This window comes from Rhinoderma darwinii, chromosome 9 (assembly GCF_050947455.1).
Source record: "Rhinoderma darwinii isolate aRhiDar2 chromosome 9, aRhiDar2.hap1, whole genome shotgun sequence".
Lineage (NCBI taxonomy): Eukaryota > Metazoa > Chordata > Amphibia > Anura > Rhinodermatidae > Rhinoderma > Rhinoderma darwinii.
The window spans coordinates 82782494-82809930 of NC_134695.1; the positions used below are offsets into that span (position 1 = coordinate 82782494).

The window sequence follows — 27437 nt, forward strand, 5'->3', positions numbered from 1 at the left end:
GGGGCACTGTGCTTGTCACTGTTATGAGAACACTGTGACTGTCAATATTATGGGGCACTGTTGCTGTCACTGTTATGGGGGCACTTGCTGTCACTGTTACGGCGCTGCAACTATCACTGTTATGGAAGATCTGTTTAAGTCACTGTTATGGGGGCACTGTGTCTGATAAACTGTTATGGGGGCACTGTGTCTGATACAGTTATGGGGGCACCGAGCGATGGGGGTGGGGTAATCAGTGTAAAATTATGTCATAAACAGTTTCTTTAAATTAAATCAAAGTGCAACAGAGGAAACTTTTTTATTTTTAAAAACACATATTCTCATATAATCTATACGGAGCGACAATACATTGTTATAATACATCAGATATCAGCAGATCCATACAGTCCTCCTGTCTATATATCGAGCCCCGGCCTCAGGAAATCGTACGGCAACGACCTGAGGGGCACGGACATTCAGTCTATGATCCTACGTCGTATAACAAGGTGACACAGCCCCTAATCCCATCCTCGTCTCCTCTGCATGTCAGGATATTTAGTAAATTGACCGTCTATATAAGATGATTTATAGGCAGGATATCCAAAACAAAATCAGGACTCAAACTCCCATCATCTGCAAACCTTTATAATCTGAAAAACCGGATGCATTATACTGTATGGGGGCAGCTATAGGGGCATTATACTGTATGGGGGCAGCTATGGGGTATTATACTGTATGGGGCAGCTATGGGGTATTATACTGTATGGGGCAGCTATGGGGCATTATACTGTATGGGGGCAGCTATGGGGTATTATACTGTATGGGGGCAGCTATGGGGCATTATACTGTATGGGGGCAGCTATGGGGTATTATACTGTATGGGGGCAGCTATGGGGTATTATACTGTGTGGGGGCAGCTATGGGGTATTATACTGTATGGGGGCAGCTATGGGGCATTATACTGTATGGGGCAGCTATGGGGCATTATACTGTATGGGGGTAGCTATGGGGTATTATACTGTATGGGGGCAGCTATGGGGCATTATACTGTATGGGGGCAGCTATGGGGTATTATACTGTATGGGGGCAGCTATGGGGTATTATACTGTGTGGGGGCAGCTATGGGGCATTATACTGTATGGGGGCAGCTATGGGGCATTATACTGTATGGGGCAGCTATGGGGAATTATACTGTATGGGGGCAGCTATGGGGTATTATACTGTATGGGGCAGCTATGGGGCATTATACTGTATGGGGGCAGCTATGGGGTATTATACTGTATGGGGGCAGCTATGGGGCATTATACTGTATGGGGGCAGCTATGGGGTATTATACTGTATGGGGGCAGCTATGGGGTATTATACTGTGTGGGGGTAGCTATGGGGTATTATACTGTATGGGGGCAGCTATGGGGCATTATACTGTATGGGGCAGCTATGGGGCATTATACTGTATGGGGGTAGCTATGGGGTATTATACTGTATGGGGGCAGCTATGGGGTATTATACTGTATGGGGGCAGCTATGGGGTATTATACTGTGTGGGGGCAGCTATGGGGTATTATACTGTATGGGGGCAGCTATGGGGCATTATACTGTATGGGGCAGCTATGGGGCATTATACTGTATGGGGGTAGCTATGGGGTATTATACTGTATGGGGGCAGCTATGGGGCATTATACTGTATGGGGGCAGCTATGGGGTATTATACTGTATGGGGGCAGCTATGGGGTATTATACTGTATGGGGCAGCTATGGGGCATTATACTGTATGGGGCAGCTATGGGGAATTATACTGTATGGGGGCAGCTATGGGGTATTATACTGTATGGGGGCAGCTATGGGGTATTATACTGTGTGGGGGCAGCTATGGGGCATTATACTGTATGGGGCAGCTATGGGGCATTATACTGTATGGGGGTAGCTATGGGGCATTATACTGTATGGGGCAGCTATGGGGTCATTATACTGTGTGGAGGCAGATATGGGGGTATTATACTGTATGGAGCAGCTATGGGGGTATTATACTGTATGGGGGTAGCTATGGGGCATTATACTGTGTGGGGGCAGCTATGGGGCATTATACTGTATGGGGCAGCTATGGGGCAATATACTGTATGGGGGTAGCTATGAGGCATACTGTATGGGGGCAGCTATGGGGCATTATACTGTGTGGAGGACAGTTATGGGGGCATTATACTGTGTGGGGGCAGCTATGAGGCATTATACTGTATGGGGCAGCTATGGGGAAATATACTGTATGGGGGCAGCTATGGGGCATTATACTGTATGGGGGCAGCTATAGGGGCATTATACTGTATGGGGGCAGCTATGGGGCAATATACTGTATGGGGCAGCTATAGGGGCATTGTCCCTCTTTGCGATACTTGAAAGTTGGGAGGTATGTGAAAACCTATAAAAGTCTAAGGGTATGTGCACCCGACCTATTTTCAAACGTAATGGAGGCGTTTTACACCTCGAATTACGCCTGAAAAGACGTCTCCAATACGCCGGCAAACATCTGCCCATTGCCTACAATGGGTCTTACGATGTTCTGTGCAGACGAGGTGTAATTTCACACGTCGCTGTCAAAAGACGGCGCGTAAAATTACGGCCGCGTCAAAGAAGTGCAGGACACTTCTTGGGGCGTTTTTGGAGCCGTTTTTCATTGACTCCATTGAAAAACAGCTCCAATAACGTCCATAAAAGACGGCGCGAAAAACGCGAGTACTTGCAAAAACGTCTGAAAACAGCTCCGTAATTTCAGACGTATTTTGCGTTGCCGTGTGAACATACCCTAATGCTTCTCCCAGCTGAGGATTTGCTCCAATTGTGTTCAATCTAGACAATTCTCTGTGATATAAACTGTCTGGATTCCAAACTGATACATTTACCTGCACTGATACATTGTAACAAACAAAAGGACAGGAGAAAGTTTGTTTTTAGCTCAATTAGGTTTCCGTTTGCATCACCATTGATTTTTATGGTGACTGATCAAGTGTGCGAGGGTTCCGTGGTTTTGACAGAATGAGTACCAAAGCCTTAGAGAATTGTTTAGACTGGATACAATTGTAGCAAAACCACAGCTGTGATAAGTATTAGGCCTGTATGGGTTTTCAGCCACTGGATGTAAATAAAAGACTTCTCACTCAATGACAGCAAGTAGAGATCTTGAAAATAGTGAGGGATTAAAATTTAAAGAATGATAGAAAGTTGCACAACTTTTTATTATACAATGATTAGGCTTTTGCTGCTGGGCGCCATGATCTGTGTGGGGCCTGGGGGACTCCCCAATTGGGCATAGCATGCACATATCTATAAAACACCACTAACCGGCGCACGTTCGGCTCTGCTGCTTCCTGGGTGTCTATTCATATAATTATGTCCTTTTGACAGACACAAAGGAGTTTGATGTGGACCGTTTTGCACATGAGGCGACCCCCACAAGCCCAAATCTTAGTTGTAAGGAGCAGGCGGTGCTAGGCCTTGTTCACACAGTGCAGATTTGCTGCAGATTTTGCAGGTACTTTTTTAAGCCAAAACCAGGAATGGAACCTAAACAGAAGAAACATATAAAGGAAGGTCTTATAGGTTTTATCTCCTGGATCCAATTCTGGTTTTGGATACAAAATGCAGGCAAAATCTGCAGCAAATCTGCACTGTGTGAACAAGGCCCAAGATTTATCATGTCACTGATTTCAGGGGTGAATGCTGTGCAGACCATGGCGGGATGATCTGTATTCAGCTGGAGGATAAGAGCGCTTGTATCGATTCACTGCTCACCGCAATACGACATAGCTGCACCGCCTGCGTGTTTACCGCACATTCGCCCAGCTTTACCCTATTACAGGCTGACAACAGAGAATAATGGCGACAGCGCTGGCCCCAGTCTCACCTTCACTTTTTTATTGTGTATTTTTTCTTAATTGTACTTAATGGCCCAGCCACAAACTATATTATATCCCTGGAAGAGGCGCCGAGCACGAAAATGTAAAATCAATGATCACCTTGTCGTCTTCCATGTCTCTGAGATGGTTCTCAGCTCCGTGCTTCACATTATTATTGTGTGGAAATAGGGACAGAATAAACCAGGAGGGACAGGGAAATAACGTCATGAAGGATATACAGACAGTATGACCAGTCCCAGAGGGACCCCCAGCACTGACACCTCCATGTTTATTACCCTCTAAAGACGCCCTAATAAATCTGAAGTTCCCAAAGTGCCATTCAGGGGCTGAAAAATATCTCATCCCACAAGCCCCTCCCTTGTTGCACCTTCTTAGCCAATCAGCAGAGCTGGGAGGGATCACATGACACATTTCTAGCGGGTCAATAGAGTAGGACGCCCCTGACTGGCACTTTGTGTGCGCGAGGACGACCTGACCTAGAAAAGAAGACAATGATTTATTAACAATCCTACAGTTTTACATTAGATACAGATTCGTTTTCTGACGGGGGATATAAAGATGGTGGGGTTGAGGCAGGAATTCGATTTATTTTACGGCCAGATCCCCCCATCTACTCACTTAGTATTAGGTTTTGCTGATTTGCAACATTGTAAACCCATGGATATTGCACTAAACATTTCCCATAAAGATAAAACCTTAGAAACAAGTCCGGAGACCACATGTTGGTCACTAAGAACTTACAGGGGCAAGGTCAGGTCCAGGGTGGACACAGCAGCGTGTGGGACCTTTTTCTGCCAGAATATTTGCAAATATCTCTCCAAAAATGGCCAGACAGTGAAAGGGTTAAGGGTAACAACATCCCTGGTGGTCTGGAGCAGTGACAGCGTTAATAATAATATTATCCCTGGTGGTCTCCTGTGATTCCTCCATCTGTAAAAGCAATACTACATCATCAGCTATCAGCCAATCACAGAGCAGCTCAATCATAGGGTCTCTGTGATTGGCTGACTAGTATTATTTCGTGTCTATATAATTTATAACAGACCCATTTAGACTGTAAACAGGGGAGGGGCCATAAGTGGGCCCCTCCTCGACTGGCCCCCTGTGCAGGTTCTTTGTTGGCCCCTTCTCTTCATGCGGGTAATTGAGGGGCCTCCCAACAACATAAAGCACGCCCCCGTCTGGTCTGTTATTGCCATACCTCCAAATACACAAAAGTCCTATCTCACTCCCGATCCTCAGTGCCCATCGAGCAGGAGGGGGGACCCAAGGTCAAGCACCGCCCCGAGTGCCAGTTTCAGGACATAGTCTCCATCTATACGGTAACTTAATTTTGATGCCATGTGTATTTATAAGGTCGTGTTCTGACAATGGTCTTTCGATGGGTTGCCCACATTATTGGGAATCTCAAAAGGTCTTGGAGTCCTGGCTTGGCTTGGCTGGTCCGGCCTCTGGGGTCTTTGTTGGACCTGCAGTAGATCGTCACCTTTGCTGGTGGTGTAGAGCGTGGAGACATGGACCATACAATGGGATTACACAACACTATAATACAATTCCCCTTCCACCTTTGGCTTGTCGGATTGTGAGGGTACAATGGTTGGGTTCTCTAGTGATGGCTTCTCTTTCTTCTCCGGCCTGGCGTTAGTGGGGTCCCTCACCATGCTGTAGCTGGTGGTGGTCATGTACATGTTCCTTCTCTGGGTCTCCACTTGGCCGCACTTACACAACCTCTTGAAAGCCGTGCGGAACTTCTGTGACATGAGGTTGTAGATCACAGGGTTGATGGCACTGTTGGCGTAAACACAGATGCGGCAGAACAGGAGAAACCAGGGGTCTAGGTACGGATTCTCCACAAAGGAGTTCACTAGAACTAAAGTCCGGTAGGGCATCCAGAGAAGAGCAAAGAGGACGACCACCACCGCCAACATCTTGGTGACCTACAAAGAAGGAAGAGACAGACACATCAATGGCAAAGAAATAAGGTTCGATTCTAAAGGGCCGGAGAAGCACGGAGGAGGGGGACATCCTGGTGACCTTAAATCTCATCCTCCCTTATTACATATTTACCCAATGGACACTTGAATGATGACATAAGAACCAGCGCCATCTATGATCACATTTGTATAATATTTAGAGTTATTCAAATATTAGCATTAAATGTGTAGATAGATAGATAGATAGATAGATAGATAGATAGATAGATAGATAGATAGATAGATAGATAGATAGATATGAGCTAGATAGATATGAGCTAGATAGATAGATAGATAGATAGATAGATAGATAGATAGATAGATAGATAGATAGATAGATAGATAGATAGATAGATAGATAGATAGATAGATAGATAGATATGAGATAGATAGATAGATAGATAGATAGATAGATAGATAGATAGATAGATAGATAGATAGATAGATAGATAGATAGATAGATAGATAGATAGATAGATATGAGATAGATAGATAGATAGATAGATAGATAGATAGATAGATAGATAGATAGATAGATATGAGATAGATAGATAGATAGATAGATAGATAGATAGATAGATAGATAGATAGATAGATAGATAGATAGATAGATAGATATGAGATAGATAGATAGATAGATAGATAGATAGATAGATAGATAGATAGATAGATAGATAGATAGATAGATAGATAGATAGATATGAGATAGATAGATAGATAGATAGATAGATAGATAGATAGATAGATAGATAGATAGATAGATAGATAGATAGATATGAGATGAGTTTTTTCCGTCTATCCCTTCCTAGATCAGACAGCCTGCAGATCTCTCCCTGGTCCGGGGCCGCTCCCCAGTAATTATACGTTGCTCAGGATCGATCGTCTCCATTCCGCAGCCTCTTTGTCGCAGTCGCCGGTTTCTTTGTCCTCGGTCTTTGATGATTTCCATGGTTTCTATGTCGGCCAGAATCGCTGCTTCCTCTTCACTTCTACTGGAAAGCACTAAACCTCGGAGACCTGGAGACAGGAATGTTCTGCCGCCGACATCAAACGCTGCGTCACGGAATTCCACGGTAAATACAGAAGACGACCAACATTGTCCTTCAGTACCGGGAATTGTCAGCATGGCACATTTCACCCACGTCTGAGTCACCTTGGTCTTCTACACAGGCTGGGCCACTACCATTACAGAGCCCACAGGGTTTGTCACCCAGCTTTCCACAGATCCTGAATGTCATAGACACAGTTATAACCCCTGACCTCCCTCTTACTGCACTGCCCGGGTCATAGTAGTTCATGAACCAGGAGGCTCATGATGAGCACTTACACTTTAGATATGTGACAGCTGTTCCTCCCGGCTCTCCGTACACATGCGCACGTGGCTGGTAATTCATGTTTATGTCAATGGGGGGAAGGAATAAACTGACGCACGACCCCCCCCCCCAGTCAGCGGGATATCTCCTGCAAGAATAATGGTCAAATCCAACATGCCCGATCCTTCTATCCCCCAACATCTGCTGTCAGGGGTTAAGTTGGTAGACCCCCTAAACATCAGATAGTCAGTCGGTCCCGGGTTCATCCGATTTTTATCCAATGTGTCTGGGCACCAGAGTTTTTTGCAGGCAGAAATCTGCCTCAAAATTCCGTTTGAATTTTGAGGCAGATTTTAACTCTGCCGACACGCCGATTTTTGGGCCGTTTTTCGCCCGCGGGCATAAAACGCAGCAAAATGCGCTTTCTCTGCCTCCCATTTATGTCAATGGGAGATCAGAGGCGTAAACGCCCGAAGATAGGGCCAGTTCACACAGTTTTTTTTTACACTTTTTTTTTACGCGGAAACCGCGTCGGAAAACCTGCCAAAAAATTGTCCGAAAATGCCTCAGAGATGTTTTTTTCCCGCGAGCGGAAAAACCGGCTCGCGGGAAAATTGAGGGACATGCCCTATCACAATCACACTGTAACAATAAGCTGGAACAATTAGAAGTGTATGACGCTGATTGGTCACTGATTGGTCGCTGATTGGTCACTGATTGGTCACTGATTGGTCACTGATTGGTCACTGATTGGTCAGGATGGATTATCTGGATAGACCCTACAGCGGCTCCATGTTATTCTTTATTTGATGCAGCTGATCCCCCAACACTGCTCAATAATGAAGGACAGGGGTAATTTATCGCGTGTTGCTCTCCAACCTTGTTCACGAGAACACGGTTGTCAGACATGACGCTGTCTACAGCAGGCCATAGTCATGACATAGTAAAGTTGTTGGTGGATCCTGACAATCTCATGTCCAAAAGGACTGTCTACGGGACCCCAGACAAAACAAGGTCGGGAATAATTAGATTTTTTAAAAGTAGGTCCAACTTAAACAATATTTTACACTTTATACATAGAATTAATCAACACTAAGGGTATGTTCACACGCAGTGTTTTCAGGCGTATTTCGGGCGTTTTACAAACATCTGCCCATTGATTTTAATGGGAATTACGATGTTCTGTTCCCACAATGTGTAATTTTACGCTTCGCTGTTAAAAGACGGCTCGTAAAAAGATTCCCGCGAAAAAGAAGTTTATGTCCCTTCTTGGGACGTTTTTGAAGCCGTTTTTCATTGACTCCATTGAAAAACAGCTCCAATAACGTCTGTAAAATATGCAGCGAAAAACGTGAGTAGTTACAAAAACGTCTGAAAATCAGGAGCTGTTTTCACCTGAAAAGAGCTTCGTAATTTCAGACGTATTTTGCTAATCCGTGTGAACAAACCCTAAGGCTGAGTTCACACGTCGCGGATTTTACATTTTGCAATCCAAAAGGGTGAGATCTGCATCAAAACCGCAACAAAATCTGCAACAAATCCGCAACGTCTGAACTCAGCCTTAGAGTTATTTTGTAAATAAATGACATTACTTATCCTGTACTGATCCTGAGTTATATCCTGTATTATACTCCAGAGCTGCACTCACTATTCTGCTGGTGGAGTCACTGTGTACATACATTACATTACTTATCCCGTACTGACCCTGAGTTACATCCTGTATTATACTCCAGAGCTGTACTCACTATTCTGCTGGTGGAGTCACTGTGTACATACATTACAGTACTTATCCTGTACTGATCCTGAGTTACATCCTGTATTATACTCCAGAGCTGCACTCACTATTCTGCTGGAGGAGTCACTGTGTACATACATGACATTACTTATCCTGTACTGATCCTGAGTTACATCCTGTATTATACTCCAGAGCTGCACTCACTATTCTGCAGGCTTCGGAGATTAAATCCTACAGTATTTCCTGCTATCTTGTTCTGTTAATTTGCATTCTGCCAATTGTTGTCTTTACACCAGGCTGTCATCCGAAATGGGAGAATCTAACTGTTCCCCTGCATTATAAGAGATTGGCTAAGCAGTTTAGTGTGAAGGAGTGAGGGGGGGGGGGGCTAATGGGAAACATATACTATTTATGTATACTATATCTATATCTAAGCTTATTTGGAGGGTTCACCAGTCTACAGGACTCTGAGGTTCTCTTTTCAGGAAGACAGTAATTAGTAGTAGGGAAAACGTCTGACAACCGTGTTCCCACGCTCTTGCTGCAGGAAAGTATAGCCAGCTAGAATGCCGCGAACTTTAGTGTGCAATCCAAAATCAAGAGAAAAAATAACATTCTGCTTGAATTTTTTAGTCTGGTTTTACAAGAATCAAGATGTTCAGGAAGTTCTGTGCTAGAACAAGTGTCGGATCACTAGATATAGGGAATTATTTGTCTATAGGGGATTACTGGGTTTAATGCAAATGGAAATACATAGCAAGCTGAGGAACAAAAAAATCATTATTGATGTTCCTTCCAGAAGTCTACAAGGTGATCAATGCTTCTTGCGACCTCCCGGAAAATTGGGGTGGACGCTCTGCCTCCGTCTTTATGTGCGCTAATGTTATTCATAAACTTGAATCCATTAAAGAGCGAGACAGCGGGGTCTCAGCAGGAGTCAGGGCTCCTCTGCTGCTCATTCCCAGTTTCCCACGGCGGCTGCGGAAGAAGAAGACGATAAAATCCCATCACTGGGGTGCAGCATGAAGATCTTGTGCCCTAATGCAAATATCTGTACCAGGGACCCCCAGCCATTCACAGCACCCTTATTCTCTTAGATGTTTTTGTGCCCCCCCAGGGCCTGGCTGAGACTACAACGTCTGCCCCCCTGTAGTCATACCACAATTTTCCGAACAACAGGAGATTTGTAATGTCCGTCATGGCGTTCATAAATTGTGATGTAAAGCCGATGTCCAATATTACAGATGATGGATCCATAGGACCGGGCATGACATCATGAGGTCCGGCCGCGTCCTGGACTGCCCCGTCTAAAGGCGCTGAGGGGCTCATACAGTAAATAAAGCCACTTTAATATTTGTCTCTGAGACTTGGAAGTCGTCCATTGAACGCTGCAGAATCAATGCGACTATTCTCCACGCAGCCCCTCACTGCGGCCAGCTGGGATTGTATGTGGGGGAGGTGGGGAGCGGGTTCTGTGCCAGTAGAGAGGGATTTCATGCCGCCTCTAATGATCTACAGTTTTTGTGCGCAGAGTAGACGAGTTATTGAATCTTATCTCGACTTCATATTTGTAACCGAATGTTTCCTTATAGTAACAAGTCCAATAATTCTCCTGCATTTCTGATACTACTATGTGGCCTGCATTGACCAGTGAGGGCCCCATAGCAAAATGGGGTCCCTTGCCTGGTTCATGCCATGACACCTCCCCCAACATCCTAGCACTTGTTGGACCCTCTCCCCTCCCCCTTGACCGAGAGAAGAGCCGCATTACCCACCGGCTGTCACTTATTTGCTAAAGCTTCTGTGCAGGTTCATATGGCCCATGGGAAAGGGGGAAAGGGCTAGCCTGAGTGTGGCCCCATTTTTATAGCTGCTTCTATGGTATGAGCTTGAAAATATTAAGACGGTGTAATACATGGGGGGGGGGGTGCCCCTTCATCATCGCAGCACTGGGACGTACCCCAGATCACAGACAATGTGCCCCACACCATGACAGCAGTAAGGGGGCGCTCCGCTCCTAGACTCTTCCTATTCTAGGGTGGCAGCATCAGACGGTTGGCTTCAAGATTTTGTGTCTCGTGTGTCTTTCTCTGACCAACCCTTCTTTAGAATTCCTGCCTATACCCCTATCCTGGGCACCCCCATATTCCTCACGTTGCATTCTGCTTGTCTGTAAAGGATTATTCTTTAAAACAACTCCATCCTCAATATGGGATCCCTGAAAAGTATCAAAAAAAGGGTTGGGGACAACTTGAGAAGAGCCCCCCATCTCCAGGGGCCCATGGGTTGTGTCTGGTATGGCAGCTTAGCTCCATTGAAGTAAATGAGACTGAGTTGCAATACCACACACAACCTGTGGACAGGGGTGGCGCTGTTTTGGGAGGAAAGCAGACATGTTTTTCTATTCCTGGAATATTCTAGCACATTTTTTTTTAATTGTAAGATTATTTACAATCCCATATTATTGCAGGATTTTTATTTTAGGAATATATTTCTAGTCATAAGGCGCTCACTGATAGATAAAGTTAAAACGTGGCTCTTACGTCATTAAAACGAATGAAACGCGGCTGTAATTCACATGGTGCACGGAGGAAAGCCTCAGTCCTTGTGTTTTACCGGAGCGACATTCCACTAATTCTCATCATAAATACTTTCAAGTGTCAAAGATTTAAAAAAACAAGAGAAAAGATGGACGCTGAATATGACGCAATACACGACGGCGCTCCCCTGACCGCGGCATTTCATTATGGGCTTGGTCCTCTGTACATTGGTCTGGAGCAGGAATATTAAAGGGCTTGTCCAGTCATTCATTGTATAATGGAAAGTTCTGCAACTTTTTATTAGACTTGGCGTTTAAATTCTTGACTATTTCGAAAATTTCTGCTTGCTGTCAGTGAATGGGAACATACTTATTTACATCCAAAGGCTGAAAACCCACCCATATTTAATATTTTTCACAGTTACATTTCTATCCAGTCACAATCCTCTGTAAGGAAAACAGCTTTGACTCCAGACTGATACATTGTAACAAACTATCAGGACAGAAGAGAGATTATTGTGATTGTCTAGTCTGGATACAATTGTAGCAAACCTTCAGGTCTGTAAACAGAACTAGGTCAGGACAGGTTTTCAGCCCATGATGTAAATAAGAATAGTCTCATTCACTGACAGCCAGAAGAGGTCGTGAAAATGGTGAATAATTTAAACACAACGCATGTTAGAAAGCAGCAGAAGTTTTCAATATACAATGATTACTCTTTATTTATTGTTTTTTTTTTATTTTGCACTAATTTTGAGTTATATCCTGACATGGACTCCAGTCCCACCCAGAGCTGCATTCAGAATTCCTTTGTTTTTCTGTGACCAGAGAGCAGGGTATTGTGGAAGGTTGTTACATGACTGACAACCAAGGTGGAGCTTTACTGCTGTCTGTGTCCAAGGGCAACCAGTAGAATTTTGAAAGCAGCTTTGGATGTGTATGGAGAATATGACATTGGATAATATTAGCACAAGAACAATAGAGCAAACTACTTGCAGTTAGTCTACTTATTGTGCAGATTTAGATTTAGCAATTCCATTTGGTTACGTTGCGCTAATTTAAGCCAAAAATGGGAACTTTTTCATCTGCATCAAATAATCTGGGTGCGCGCGCACTTTGAGTACAACCGTTCTGACACCTAAAATTTTTTGGACTGCTCTTCTGATCCGGAGGACAGGATACAGATATACCCGAGGCACCGCTGCCTCCGAGCCGTTCTTTAATGTTAATAGTCCTTTGAAGCTGGGGAGAGCCGGGCGGCTGCCGTGGTCGTTCCATAATGTTACGTGTCTGAAATTCCTCTCCTTATATTCTTAAAGGGAAACTCCAGTAAAAGAATAGAATTTGCCATTATTAAAGGAACACTCCGGTGGCAGTGGAAGATGGCCGCTGCCCCCCAAAACTGGGGAGAAGTTACCTGGGTGGGTATTAAAGGGGTTATCACTTTAAATAACCACTGTCCAGCAGCCACTCCCCCTACAGGAGCTGATCATGGTAAATCCCGCTGCCTGCAGCGGCCACTACAGGAGAACTGTGGTATTACATGCCGACCATTCAAATGAGTAAGAGCCACTTTTTTATTAGCGGCTTCCCCTCTGGCTTATAGAAAGGGGATACTGAGTGGGGGACTATCCTTAATGACATCCATGTGTCCTGATTGCGCGGAGGGGGCAGGGGCCTCGTGGCTGGAGTTCGTCTTTTTTAGGCATCTCTTTGCCCTTTTCCATCCATTGGAAGTGCTATTGTGTCATTCTTGTTTATTGTTCCTTAAACGTCAATCGTTTTACTCTTGTGGAAATAACGCAGACGACCTTCCTGAGCTAAAATACAAAATACTGCATAAAAAAGAAATCAATGGCGGTTAACTCGATTTTAATGGACTTTGTTATTCAGGAATAAGAATAGGATCTGAGTCCCTATGAAGGATATGAATAGTCTTCTAAGTAAATTTGTCCACACATTGAGGATCCTGACATTTTATTGCCGCGATTTGTGTAGCTGAATACAGGCTGCTGCTGTATTAACCAGTATGTGCCCTACCAGCTTAACCCCTTTCTATATGTTGTATTAGGGCACATGGATGACCCAGCCGCTACATATATTAGGTGGGCGGCCAATAAATTTAAATGGCCAGAATGTAATACTGCATTTCACCTGCAGTGGCCGCTGCAGGGGAAATGTATGGCTGGCCGCAGCTTCCCTCGGCGATCAAAAGAGCAGTCATATTTTTCTGATGTTTCTTTCAAAACTGGACGACAGCCAATATTACAGTTGTCACGCAATTGAGTCCTGAAAAGCAAATCTGCCTATTGTGATGTATCACTATAACTAGGCAGATTTGACGTTTTGCAGTCTAAGAAAGTTGGGTAGGTGTACCGCTTGTCACCCAGCTTTCCCAGAAATATGATTGAACAGAACGTGACAGGACGACTCAGGGTGAGGACACACACAGTAGCGTCCACATGCGGCTGAACACCACACACACGTGCGTACAAATTGTTTGTAGCCGCACAATTTTGCAGGTAATATCGCAGTTTAACCCGCGAAACCACGTGGCCATTATCGATCAATTGTTTTGCGGTTTAAACTGTATGTATTATTATTAGAATTTGTAATCTTCATCGACTGCACGTGGGTGTGGTGTTCAGCCACATGCGAAAGCCATTACGTGCGTCCTCACCCTTAGGGACTTATATTTACTGTAGATTTACCTATTAATGAAGGGGTGATAGACTTATACATACTGGAGATTAACCTTTAAAGGCGGGGGGGGGGGGGGGGGTGACAACTGAAAACCTGCATCACCCTGTGTATTGTGCTGCAGTTACCGAATCTCCTATAGGCTGCTTACTTTAGATGATGTAAGGCTATTACTAACCATCATCCCTGTCCGTCCTGCAGTTTACACTCTGCCTGTGACATGCTGCATGCTGCTGCACAAAGTCCAGCTGCAGCCTCTCCTGTGCCTTAGACCTGCATCTGTGTTTCTCCATCATCCTGGTCACTATTTTGAATGATCTATATAAATATAGCTACTGATAGATATGATTTAGCAGTCTGCAGCGCCCTACAATGCCCGAGGACCCTGGGACCAGAGCTTCTGCCTGCAGACAGTGATTCCTACAATCAAGAAGCATGGGGTGGGGGGTGAATATAAGAACACTGTTCCTAATTATACCCTGAAACATTTACCTATATGGGAGTGAGAATAAAATTAGTAGCAACTCTATTTGTACCTCATTTGTTTTTGACTGTTCCTATAAAAACGTATTTACCGCATTATTGCCCCTGGCATTAATCCGGGAGGAGATGAAGAATTGCGCACGGACTTTGAATCAATCCCTTTCAATTCTATAGGATTTTATTAACTATTTAGAAAATGCATTGACATTAATAGATGTTTCTGGTTCGGCCGGGGAACAAACCTGCCTCTGACAATGGCGAAATAATATCCAATATTAATCAGTATCCATATTCATAGCCTGGTCTGGATCGGCCTCGCAATGACTGGATAATACTGTGCGACAATGACTCAGAAATGGTAATTGTATTCTGTAAAAGGCCATCGTGCAGATCGCCGGGCTGAATGTGATTGTCACACCGCAATAACAAGGCAAAGACGGCGCCGACTTACAGAAAAAAGAACAAAACCTCATGAATATTCCTGTAAGTTCCTTATGAGAGATACAATTCTATGTGTCTACAGAATGGGGTAAATTAAGATAGAAAATGTGAAGTAAAGATGAAAATCAAACAATAAGTCATCTGTAAAGTGATGAAAAGTGAAGCCGGGAGCAGCGGAGCGTGCAGGGGCGTCTGGAGGGGTGTGGGGTGCACGGTCTGACCCAAACATTTATACAACAACTTATATAAACACACACATACAAACAGCACATATATAAACACACACACACACATACAAACAGCACATATATAAACACACACATACAAACAGCGCATATATAAACACACACACACATACAAACAGCACATATATAAACACACACACATACAAACAGCACATATATAAACACACACACACATACAAACAGCACATATATAAACACACACACATACAAACAGCACATATATAAACACACACACATACAAACAGCACATATATAAAACACACACATAGAAACAGCGCATATATAAACACACACATACAAACAGCGCATATATAAACACACACACACATACAAACAGCACATATATAAACACACACACATACAAACAGCACATATATAAACACACACACACATACAAACAGCACATATATAAACACACACACATACAAACAGCACATATATAAACACACACACATACAAACAGCACATATATAAACACACACATACAAACAGTGCATATATAAACACACACATAGAAACAGCGCATATATAAACACACACATACAAACAGCACATATATAAACACACACACATACAAACAGCACATATATAAATACACACATACAAACAGCACATATATAAACACACACATACAAACAGCACATATATAAACACACACACATACAAACAGCACATATATAAACACACACATACAAACAGCACATATATAAACACACACACATACAAACAGCACATATATAAATACACACATACAAACAGCACATATATAAACACACACATACAAACAGCACATATATAAACACACACACATACAAACAGCACATATATAAACACACACACATACAAACAGCACATATATAAACACACACATACAAACAGTGCATATATAAAACACACACATAGAAACAGCGCATATATAAACACACACATACAAACAGCACATATATAAACACACACACATACAAACAGCACATATATAAATACACACATACAAACAGCATATATATAAACACACACATACAGACAGCACATATATAAACACACACATACAAACAGCACATATATAAATACACACATACAAACAGCACATATATAAACACACACACACACATACAAACAGCACATATATAAACACACACACACATACAAACAGCACATATATAAACACACACACATACAAACAGCACATATATAAACACACACATACAAACAGCACATATATAAACACACACATACAGACAGCACATATATAAACACACACATACAGACAGCACATATATAAACACACACATACAGACAGCACATATATAAACATACACATACAGACAGCACATATATAAACACACACATACACACACCTATGTACAGATAAATCTATAGACACATCAACTTATATTCATATGTGCAATCATATACAAATACACACAAATATACACACACCTAAGTATATGCATCAACACCTAAATATATAGCTGTAAACCTATGGACACATGCATAAATACATACATAAACACACCTAAATATATAGATATACACATAAACATACACATATAAATCTATAGACACATATACATACATAGCTTACCTACATAGGTTGGAAAAAGGCATGACCTTTATGCCTATAGACACATAAACCTAAAGAAACTCATATATACACACACACATAAATGTATGCACACACCCACAGACGCCCAAAGATTACACACACGTACACATATACATTCTCTGTTCACTCTGCACTTAGGCTCTTAGATCGGCGTATAAGTCAGGAAGGGTTCGTAGTGACCATTATACATCTGTATATCTCTGGCGCATACATTCACCGGCAAACTCCAAAGGTGTATATACTGAACATATGCCCTAGATACAGTGTGAACAGAGCCTTAGGGTCCTATTAGACGGGCAGATATACTTTCATGAGTGAGCGACGATTAAGTGAGTTGTTTGCGTTTGAAAGACGTGACAATAATTGCTGAAGATTTTCGCTGTTCAGTCGATACCGCGATCGTTGCTCATACGTCCAGACCTCATCTCTGAACGACTGGAAGATTTCTGATGAAACGAACGATAACCTTTAATTCAGGTAGATGTGGCCGATCCACAAAGCCTAAAAATGTATTATTCATCGTTCAATCGGCCCCAATTCCCTCAGTTCGGGTGCACACTATTTGACCCCTTTACGGGCTACATGGAGGAATCCATCACTACGAACCTCCTACACCATGGGGGGGGGGCGCCACTGAGTTCCTGTTAGAGAACGAGCGGCCATTTTTCTCAGTGGTTTAGAACGTACCTGTTTCCTTGAGGACAGCGCCCCCTTGGGCCGATTACGATTGTTCATCTTGTTGCTGTCGGATTCGGCCCCGTTCTTTTCCTTGCTGCTTTTCTCCCTCCATCTCTCTGTGGTGCTCTCGGGGTGATTGGGGATTGGACTGAGAAACAAGATCCGACCGATCAGCCCATACAAGATGGTGGCCACGAACAGAGGGATGACGTAAAATATAGCAAAGTCGGTGAAGTAAATGGGCAGGTAGAGGTTACGGGAGACCTTGTATCCACATTCCACCTGTTGGTTCTTGTTCACTTGAATGTCCACGAGGAAGAACCACAACATGCAGTAAATGCACGTGAAGAACCAGACGATGGCAATGATGCGCTTGGCGCGGGACACCGTGCACACCGTCTGCGCTTTCATAGGGTGGCAAATTGCAATGTATCTACAAAGGAATGACAAGAAAAAGGATTTTATTTCCCCGCGAGGTTGACGTCAGGTGTCCTCATACAAGGGAGCAAAATGCTTCCTCCAAATACAACAATCAGTATCAATCCCTGGATCAACCACCCGTATCCATTGGATTTCATATGTTCAATCACTTGCAGGACGGAAGGATCATAAATCAAGGTTGGCAACCCTATAACTAAAAATCATATATCCCCCCTTTACAATAATGGCATTACCTACTATGATCCCCCTACTTATTATATTACCACCACTTTGTAGAACATTTTGGTTATGTCAGATGTAGACTTACCTTTCCACAGTAAAGGCCGTGATGGAACAGGAGGAGGCATTGATCCCTAAATACTGGAAGTAGGTTATCCCGAGACATCCAGCGTGCCCATATACCCACGTTCCAGCCAGGCTGTCTGATACATTGGGCAATCCAGCGGCCACCAGGACCATCAAGTCAGCCACCGCCAAGCTGACCAAGTAGCAATTGGTTGGGGTTCTCATGTCCCGAGTTATAAAGACCACCAGGACCACCATGATGTTCCCTATTATACCAACACCACAAATCAAGAGGACAAGAAACACAGAGATGGCTTTGTACTCGATCATGCTGGACACCAAGTCTTTGTTGGCCAAGGAGATGTTGGTTGGGCTGTCGAATTTGCTGCCGTTCTCCATGTTTCAACCAAATGGAGAATCGAGTCCCACGACTTATTTACAGCACTAACTCCATGATGGGCTCAGGTTCAGAAGTGGAAAGGTATTTTTCAAGGTTAATTTGCAGAGATGCATGGGACGAACATGCTGATCCATCAACGTCAACATCTAGAAGGAAAAGTAGGGTTTACATTTATTTTGCCAACGTTTAGATGCATTTCTAAGATTTCGAAAACAATTTCAACTAAATAGTATAACCCCAGTGCAATAAAATACTAAATATTCAGGAACTTAGTACAATTTAGCAAAACACCAAATAATGCAAACATCTCCTAGCATGGATAAGCCTTCTGCCCTGTCTAGGAGACCCCTATTCTCCTTATCCTGTATGTTGGGAGGGGGAGAATTAATAGTAATGGTGCATTATGGGAGCTTGGATGATATATAGATCTCAGCTGTTAGGTCACATGTCTGACTTCAGAGTGCAGATTCAGTGCAGTCTGTATCCAAGGCAACCAGCTGAGTTTTGAAAGAAAAACCAAAAACTTTTTTTCAATGATAATTTTGTATAAAAGTGTGTTTGCCAAGCAGATAATGTGCTGTGTAGAGACTGCGGAAAATAAAACCTCATTATATTCAGGGGTTAGTAAGGACATTTATTCACTTGAGTGCATTAATACTAACAATCAGGACACTTAACCTCATTTATAAATATATTTTCTGCACCTGTTACAATTAGCAGTAGGATTGTTGCTAATCAATGATTTCTGTTATCTCTGTGTTTGGATGTTGCTAGGTAATGCCTTTGGTCTGAGTCTGGATTTGGTCATCCTTTAGTTTTGCCTGGTTAATTATGGCAGAGTACTTTTTTTGGGCCTACATATACTTCAGGCCTGGATTACTCAGGTGCTGGTTGTATTATTTCTGGCATGTGCTAAATGCTTTCCACATTCTTGTTTGTGACTTTGTTTCTTATCTATATGTTTGTTTGTACTGTGGGACCTGTTGGTCCTCTGAGAGATCTAGCTTTTGTAAAGTGTTTTTATGTGTATCCTGGGATCAGTAGTTCCACTGGTTTGTTTGCCTTTCCTGTGCTTTTGGTCTGCTGCCAAGCTGTTGTCTTACCTTGCTTTGGGATAGTATTGAGATAGGGTCGGTGAGTGCAATAAATTCTTGTCCACTGTCTATTCGTCTATTAACTGCTTACATTCTATTCGTCTGCCATCCACTCCATTTATGCATCATCTCCATCTTCTACTACCTTCGGTGTTCGGTTCCGCTTGTCCACTAGTGAGTTGCTTGTGCATTTTGTTTTCTGTCAGTGTTTATGCGTGCTTCACCCATGTGATAGCGATTGTATGGTGTTGCGGTCTTGAGCACCACCAGCGGCATAACAGCACCTCTAAATTTGTATCGTAGCTTTTTTACTGGCCATGGCATTTCATCTTTTCCACATCAGTCTCATTGTACATGTTTCGTTGCTAGTTATTCCTTAAAAATGTTTGTGATACATCTTTTTAGGGAAACGCTGTGAGGGGGTCTGCTGCTTTGGACAAAACCTACTTGTTAGAAGGGTCCCTTGAAAATAAGCAGATCACAAAGTGTCCCTCTGCTGAGACCCCCAGCGATCAGCTGTAATCTGTAGGGAAATCTGGCAGTAAGTGTTCAATTTCCCTGCAGCGCCTCCACAGGGGAAATTAAGCATTACACAATATTCATTCATATCCAGAGCCAGAGACGCTCTTTGTAACCACTCTGGCCAAGGGATGAGGATTCTGAACAGAGAAGCCCCCTCTATTAACTACCTAATAGCGTGTATATGATATGGGCTTCTAAACTGAACTACCCCTTTAAACAACCGCCATCATGTAGCAAACATAAATCTATATGACAGACAGGCTGAAGGGACAGGTGACATTTTATGCATCCTTGCTGCTATATTGGAGAGTCATTGTCCGCCTTGTCCCGGAGTCTCCCCTGTTTGGTGGGATTTATTTTCCTTTAGTCTGATGCTTTCACTCACAGTGATCCTTCATCGTTTCCTAATTAAAACATTCTCCGAGAAGTCTTTCCTTGAAGCTATGTGTCTGCTTTATGACTATTATGTTATATGTTAATTCCTTCCTCGCACCTACACATCGCCCTCTGGCAAATTGAAAAAAGCTGAAAAAGTATGTGTATATATTTGCATAGTATCGACCATTAAATCAATTATCATATGCCACTGCAATGTGTGTGATTATATTTGACAGATACAGTTGTAGTGGAGCTTCCTAATCATTCCTTCCTTTTAACCTAGCACAATGACGGAGAGGTTAGTACCCGTGTACCTCTCATCTATGGGGCACCAGAAGCCCATCTAAACAGCCTACTAACATAATAATGTACAGACTTTAATACCTGTAGTACAAACTGTAGATAAAAATAAACGCTCAGAGCCAGGCAGCTGCTTTAAAGGCAAATACAATTTTGATTTCCATTAAAATGAAAATAGATGAATACAATGTGGGGATACAAAAGTAGCACTGACCTGGGGATAGGAGACTACATTATAGAACAGCAGCACTATATGTGGTCTGTATGGAATCATAATAACATCTCATGACAATCACACAGTGATATAATCATGCTTTACAGAATGGTCACAAAATTGTACTTATATTGTATAGAGAACCTATTTCAATGCGATGTAATCCCATATGGCGTGTAATCTATGGGGCGCGTCCATGGAATAGGAATGCGTATGTAGACGAATCATACTTCAATCAACTTTATTAGTCATGGACAACCCCTTTAAGAGACCCCCAACTCCAATTTTCTCTGGAGCCCATAATTTAAAGTCTACAGATCACGAGCGGTCCATCGCCTATACCTCATGAACAACTCGTAAAACAATTGTACATGCTGTCAATGGCAGAAGACTGTTCCTGCCACATTTACTCATCCTACATCCACCGCGGGAAGACGGCTCATCCGCTTGTCATGAGTTAATCGCTCTTTGTTGTGGGGTTGGCAGAGTTTTAGGATACAGCGGTTGGTGGGTATTATATGTCAGGAGCAGCGGAGCAGATTGTCCTCTGTTTACAAAGCTTTTCACTCTTTATCTTTTAATCTCATTTTTTTCATTTTCTTCGATGACAATATAATCCTTATCTTCTCCTTCACCCTGGGATTCGAGCCCTGGTCACCCATACTCCAGTACGCCTCTATTAGAAGTAGACAAACCTTGGTTATCCCATTTCTATCGGAAGCAGATTGCGAAGGGCTATAGCAGGGACTCCTAAATCTGTCCTAAATAATATACGGCCTGTGGTGCCAAGGACAAACGATCAATGTTCCCGCCTGCACCATTGACAGTGGAAAGTCGGCAACTATTGACCATAAGAAAACAGACAGGACACTTTGAAGAAGTTGCAGCCACAGACGCATCCCGGCTCATTGCTAATAATCCAATGTTGTATTGGTTTTCATCTTTCAATTGCTTTCCGCGTGCTCCCACAATTCCAGCATTACAGCGGGACAGGATCTATAGCTCTGTTCATCCTGAGCCTCCTGGTGAGCGCAAATCCCTCTCTAGTCCTGACAGTTGCTACATTGTATCAGTGCAGTGAAAATGTATCAGTCTGGAATCCAGATTTAGCTCACAGAGAATTATACAAACTGGATCCAACTGTAACAAACTCTTAGCTGCGAGAGGTATTAGGCCAGGACTAGGTGTCAGGATTTGAATGCAAATACAAAATGTTCCTGTTCAACGACAGCAAGCAGAGTTCTTGAAAACAGTAAGGAATTGAAACACAAAATATGGTAGAAAAATTGCAGACTATAGAATGAAACTCGCACAACCCTTTTAAATGGAAGAATCTTCCCACAAGAGGACGTCTGCGGCTTTTATATCTACGGGTCATATATTTATTGCGCACGATACAGGATTATAAATCTCACATCAGTCGCAGCCACAGAGTTTCCTATCCGCCAAGTTTACACGATGCTTCCCATAACCAGTGGCAGTAATATATGACAGGAGGGTCTATTGCAAGGTCTCAATGACCGCCCTATAACTCAAATGGTATTGATGATGTCATCCGAGGCCGTCCATTCCCGGCTCATTCTTCAGTCTCTCTGGTGACGCGTTTCTTCATGAATACTTTACCAGGCTTTGACTGGAGCCCTGAGACGAGCTTCCTACCTGCGCGTCGTGACAGCACCACTTAACTCCGCTCCACTTAATTAAACGCTGCGCCACAGTTCATGCATATCATAGCGACGCTCGCCTGACTCCTCTCCCGGACGGCTCCTGACAGCCCAAATTCTGAAGGCGATAAATACGTAGTAAATGTCAGGACCGCGCGCTTGTTAATTAGCGAACTCTCAACTCCTCTTCCGTCTGTCATTTGGGTCGGGAAAGCGGTTTGCAGACGTCTTCTCATCGTCGGCCCTCCGGTCATGGCCAGGTCATATGTTGGCAATGTTCAGGTGACTACGGCAGAGAATTACTAATTAGCGGCTTAGGATGTCTCAGACCGCATCACATTTTCGTCGCGGATTTTCCGATCTGCGCCCTTTGATTTGAGTGAGTCACTACCATAATAAAAAACACATACATGCGGTTATAAGTTCTTTTCTCCAACATGGTTCCTAGAGATGCTCCTCAAACTGCTTATATGGAATATAGCCCCCTACTAATCTTTGGGGCTTGGCTGCTGAAATTACCGGTGCCTTTTCCAGTGTAATACATGGTCATGCCAAGTCAGGGGCTCTCTGCTCTGGCTGATGCCCCGCATTCCGACAGGGGGAGTCCTGAGCGCAGGAACCCCCCTCATAGTGCGACAGGAGTGACATTGTCCCCATATGTGGTCTTCTTGTGTCTGCCGTGCCCACAGTGAGGGTCAGCCAGCTTTCCAAGGACCCTGATTGTTATGCAGGGTTCATTACCCCTCGTTCCTCTCGCCTTCACCTGTGTTTTCCCAGTACTCGCATTATATTCATGAACCAGGAGGCTCAGGGTGAACAATGCTGTAAATTCTGCCCCGATCATTGTATGGTATCTCTGCTGAAATGAATGGGAGATATGGAAAGAGCCTCTAGAAACAAGATACAGGGCGAGGACTGTCCACACACTTTAATCTGTCAATCCAGTTAATTTCCGCAGAATCTGACAACAATCAATCGGGCCTGGCAGACATTCCCCAACATTTGCTGATGCAACAGGCTGGATGATGAGATAAGTAGTGATTGTGGTGTCTGGCGGCCACTTATCCCCCTATTGAGATATCACGGCAAATGTGGTGGAGTCAGGGAAGATAGAGCCAAATGATCATTTATCCAATGTCCAGCGTAACAATCCCCCAATACCGGTCCTCCGGGGTGCAGAGGTCATGTTATATCTTTATATCAGTCTAAGTCTTTATTGCACCAATATTAACAAAACTGATCAATAATCTGAATTTCCAGCTCAGCAACAAAATTTCTGCCGCCGTCTATAATTTATCAATGTGAGTTTGTAGAATAGGAAACATCTCTGCCCCCCCCCCCCCCCGTGCCTCTATATGAACCTACCCACATATACTCACGTTACTAAAATAGGAAAATAGGAGTTGTCCTCTGCACCTGACTTTCTAATGAAGATGTCCCGGGGTCATTCATGTTCCAGGTATTGGGTATCAGGGGGCATAGTACCCCCAGCACATGTAGAACCCCCCGGTAGCACGAACCTGGTGTGGCTAGAAGAAAGATTCTGGTTTCAAATCTCCACTTGCTGTGGAACTACAAGTCTCAGCTTCACCACGGTGTTAGGAAGATCATTAAGTCGTAGAAAAGTTCATAATTTTTTTTTGTATCATTTAGATTTTTTTTTTTCTGTCCAAAACCAAACCCCCCCCCCCCTTCGGTGACTCAGTTTTAATGGAATAAGATGCCCCATAGGGTAAAATGACAGCACACTGCTGCCCCTGGGGTGATGATTGCATAGTGGTAATGTATGCTGTGCCCCATTATTTAAGGGTGGAATGGAGCCTGTTGCGTCTCTGCAGGGGAACGCCGGTCCGCTAATAATGGGGTGAATCACATTCCAGCATAATAATCCCATTGTTACCTTGAGCCTTTATCCTACAGAAAGCCACAACCGCAGCGCTCATGGTAAATACTCACAGACCCCGTGTTTTATCACAGCACGAGCCTAAAACAATTTCAGTTCTTTCCATAAAGCAGATTGATGGGTCGTAAGGGGAGGGAAGGAGGTGAGAATGGCAAAAATAATTACCGGGTCTGAGCAGTTTTCCATTCCAAGCCCCCTATGTTCAGTGAATGGCAGGGTGGGGGGGGGGGCATTAAAAATGTAAATTTGATTTAAAAAAATAAAGTGAATTTTACCCATTAAAACAAAAGAGAATATTGCACAAAACTCCACAGAATCCAATCAAGTGCCGCACAAGTAGAGGAACGGGGTGACGAGTCCTGCAGACCCGAGAAACGCATCAGGACCGCAGGAAACTTTAATATTTCTTACCTGTGGGTGGAGGTGGCGGTGCTGTCAGGGTGCAGGGGATGTCCGGGGTCTGAGCTGCTGCCTGCTCCCTCCACTTCTCTCCTCTCATGCTGTAAGCTGACAGTTATAAGGGGGCTTCACACCAGCTGATGGTTCCTCTCTCCTCCTCATCAGCCTATAGGAGAGCAGAGTCCTCACTCCCTCCCTTCACCATCCTCAATCAGGGGGTCACTATTGAGACTGCAGGGGGTTAATCTGTAAGACAGAGAGCGCATGATGTGTGTGGGTATGTTAGAGAGGCGCATAGAGTACAAGCGTGCCCTGGATAAAATACAGGATGCCAACACCCTGTCCTGCTATATGCAGCTATATACTATATACACACATATATATATATGATACATGAACAATGCTGTGGATTATTTATTCTGGCTGATGTAGAACATTTTAGGGGAATGTCTGTCAATCAACTGCTTGATACCCCATGGCTCCTGCAAAAATGGATGGATGATTGACAGATCTGTTCTCCTAAAAGTTTCAAAATATTCTTCCCCTACCTCAGAGCCCTACCTGGTATATAACCCTATACCCTGCTGAGAGATGGGTGATTGACAGATCTGTTCTCCTAAGAGATTCTGCAGCAGCTGATGTCCTTCCTACCTGAGATGCCACCTGGTATATAATCCCTATACACTGCTGTGATTGACTGATCTGTTGTAAGAGATTCTGCAGCAGCTGATGTCATTCCTACCTGTGGTCCCACCTGGTATATAACCTCTATACACTGCTGTGATTGACAGATCTGTTCTAAGAGATTCTGCAGCAGCTGATGTCCTTCCTACCTGAGGTCCCACCTGGTATATAACCCCTATACACTGCTGTGATTGACAGATCTGTTCTAAGAGATTCTGCAGCAGCTGATGTCCTTCCTACCTGAAGTCCCACCTGGTATATAACCTCTATACACTGCTGTGATTGACAGATCTGTTCTCCTAAGAGATTCTGCAGCAGCTGATGTCCTTCCTACCTGAGATCCCACCTGGTATATAACCCCTATACACTGCTGTGATTGACAGATCTGTTCTAAGAGATTCTGCAGCAGCTGATGTCCTTCCTACCTGAGGTCCCACCTGGTATATAACCCCTATACACTGCTGTGATTGACAGATCTGTTCTAAGAGATTCTGCAGCAGCTGATGTCCTTCCTACCTGAGGTCCCACCTGGTATATAACCTCTATACACTGCTGTGATTGACAGATCTGTTCTCCTAAGAGATTCTGCAGCAGCTGATGTCCTTCCTACCTGAGATCCCACTTGGTATATAACCCCTATACACTGCTGTGATTGACAGATCTGTTCTAAGAGATTCTGCAGCAGCTGATGTCCTTCCTACCTGAGGTCCCACTTGGTATATAACCTCTATACACTGCTGTGATTGACTGATCTGTTCTAAGAGATTCTGCAGCAGCTGATGTCCTTCCTACCTGAGGTCCCACTTGGTATATAACCTCTATACACTGCTGTGATTGACTGATCTGTTCTAAGAGATTCTGCAGCAGCTGATGTCCTTCCTACCTGAGGTCCCATTTGGTATATAACCTCTATACACTGCTGTGATTGACAGATCTGTTCTAAGAGATTCTGCAGCAGCTGATGTCCTTCCTACGTGAGGTCCCACCTGGTATATAAGCCCTATACACTGCTGTGATTGACTGATCTGTTCTAAGAGATTCTGCAGCAGCTGATGTCCTTCCTACCTGAGGTCCCACTTGGTATATAACCCCTATACACTGCTGTGATTGACAGATCTGTTCTAAGAGATTCTGCAGCAGCTGATGTCCTTCCTACCTGAGGTCCCACCTGGTATATAACCTCTATACACTGCTGTGATTGACAGATCTGTTCTAAGAGATTCTGCAGCAGCTGATGTCCTTCCTACCTGAGGTCCCACTTGGTATATAACCTCTATACACTGCTGTGATTGACTGATCTGTTCTAAGAGATTCTGCAGCAGCTGATGTCCTTCCTACCTGAGGTCCCACTTGGTATATAACCTCTATACACTGCTGTGATTGACTGATCTGTTCTAAGAGATTCTGCAGCAGCTGATGTCCTTCCTACCTGAGGTCCCATTTGGTATATAACCTCTATACACTGCTGTGATTGACAGATCTGTTCTAAGAGATTCTGCAGCAGCTGATGTCCTTCCTACGTGAGGTCCCACCTGGTATATAAGCCCTATACA

At 43.7% G+C, this 27437-nt stretch overlaps 1 protein-coding gene across 1 annotated transcript; it reads right to left on the reverse strand.

The window, feature by feature from the left end:
- Positions 1–283: 283 nt before the first annotated feature.
- On the reverse strand, positions 284–25440 carry LOC142661091 (thyrotropin-releasing hormone receptor-like). Its single transcript, XM_075838337.1, has 4 exons — positions 25213–25440; positions 18349–18872; positions 17610–18033; positions 284–5824 (listed from the first exon to the last, which is right to left on the reverse strand). The coding sequence occupies exons 2-4, from the start codon at positions 18723–18725 to the stop codon at positions 5420–5422; spliced, it is 1206 nt and encodes a 401-aa protein (XP_075694452.1). The 5' UTR covers positions 18726–18872; positions 25213–25440; the 3' UTR covers positions 284–5419.
- Positions 25441–27437: the final 1997 nt, after the last annotated feature.

Bases quoted from the DNA above. Each gene is read 5' to 3' on its own strand.
- LOC142661091 (XM_075838337.1), bottom strand. From the start codon at position 18,725: ATGGAGAACGGCAGCAAATTCGACAGCCCAACCAACATCTCCTTGGCC. The intron at 18,034-18,348 runs GTAAGTCTACAT...ATTCCTTTGTAG, and splicing joins ACGGCCTTTACTGTGGAAAG to ATACATTGCAATTTGCCACC. The intron at 5,825-17,609 runs GTACGTTCTAAA...CCTTCTTTGTAG, and splicing joins CGCTGTCCTCAAGGAAACAG to GTCACCAAGATGTTGGCGGT.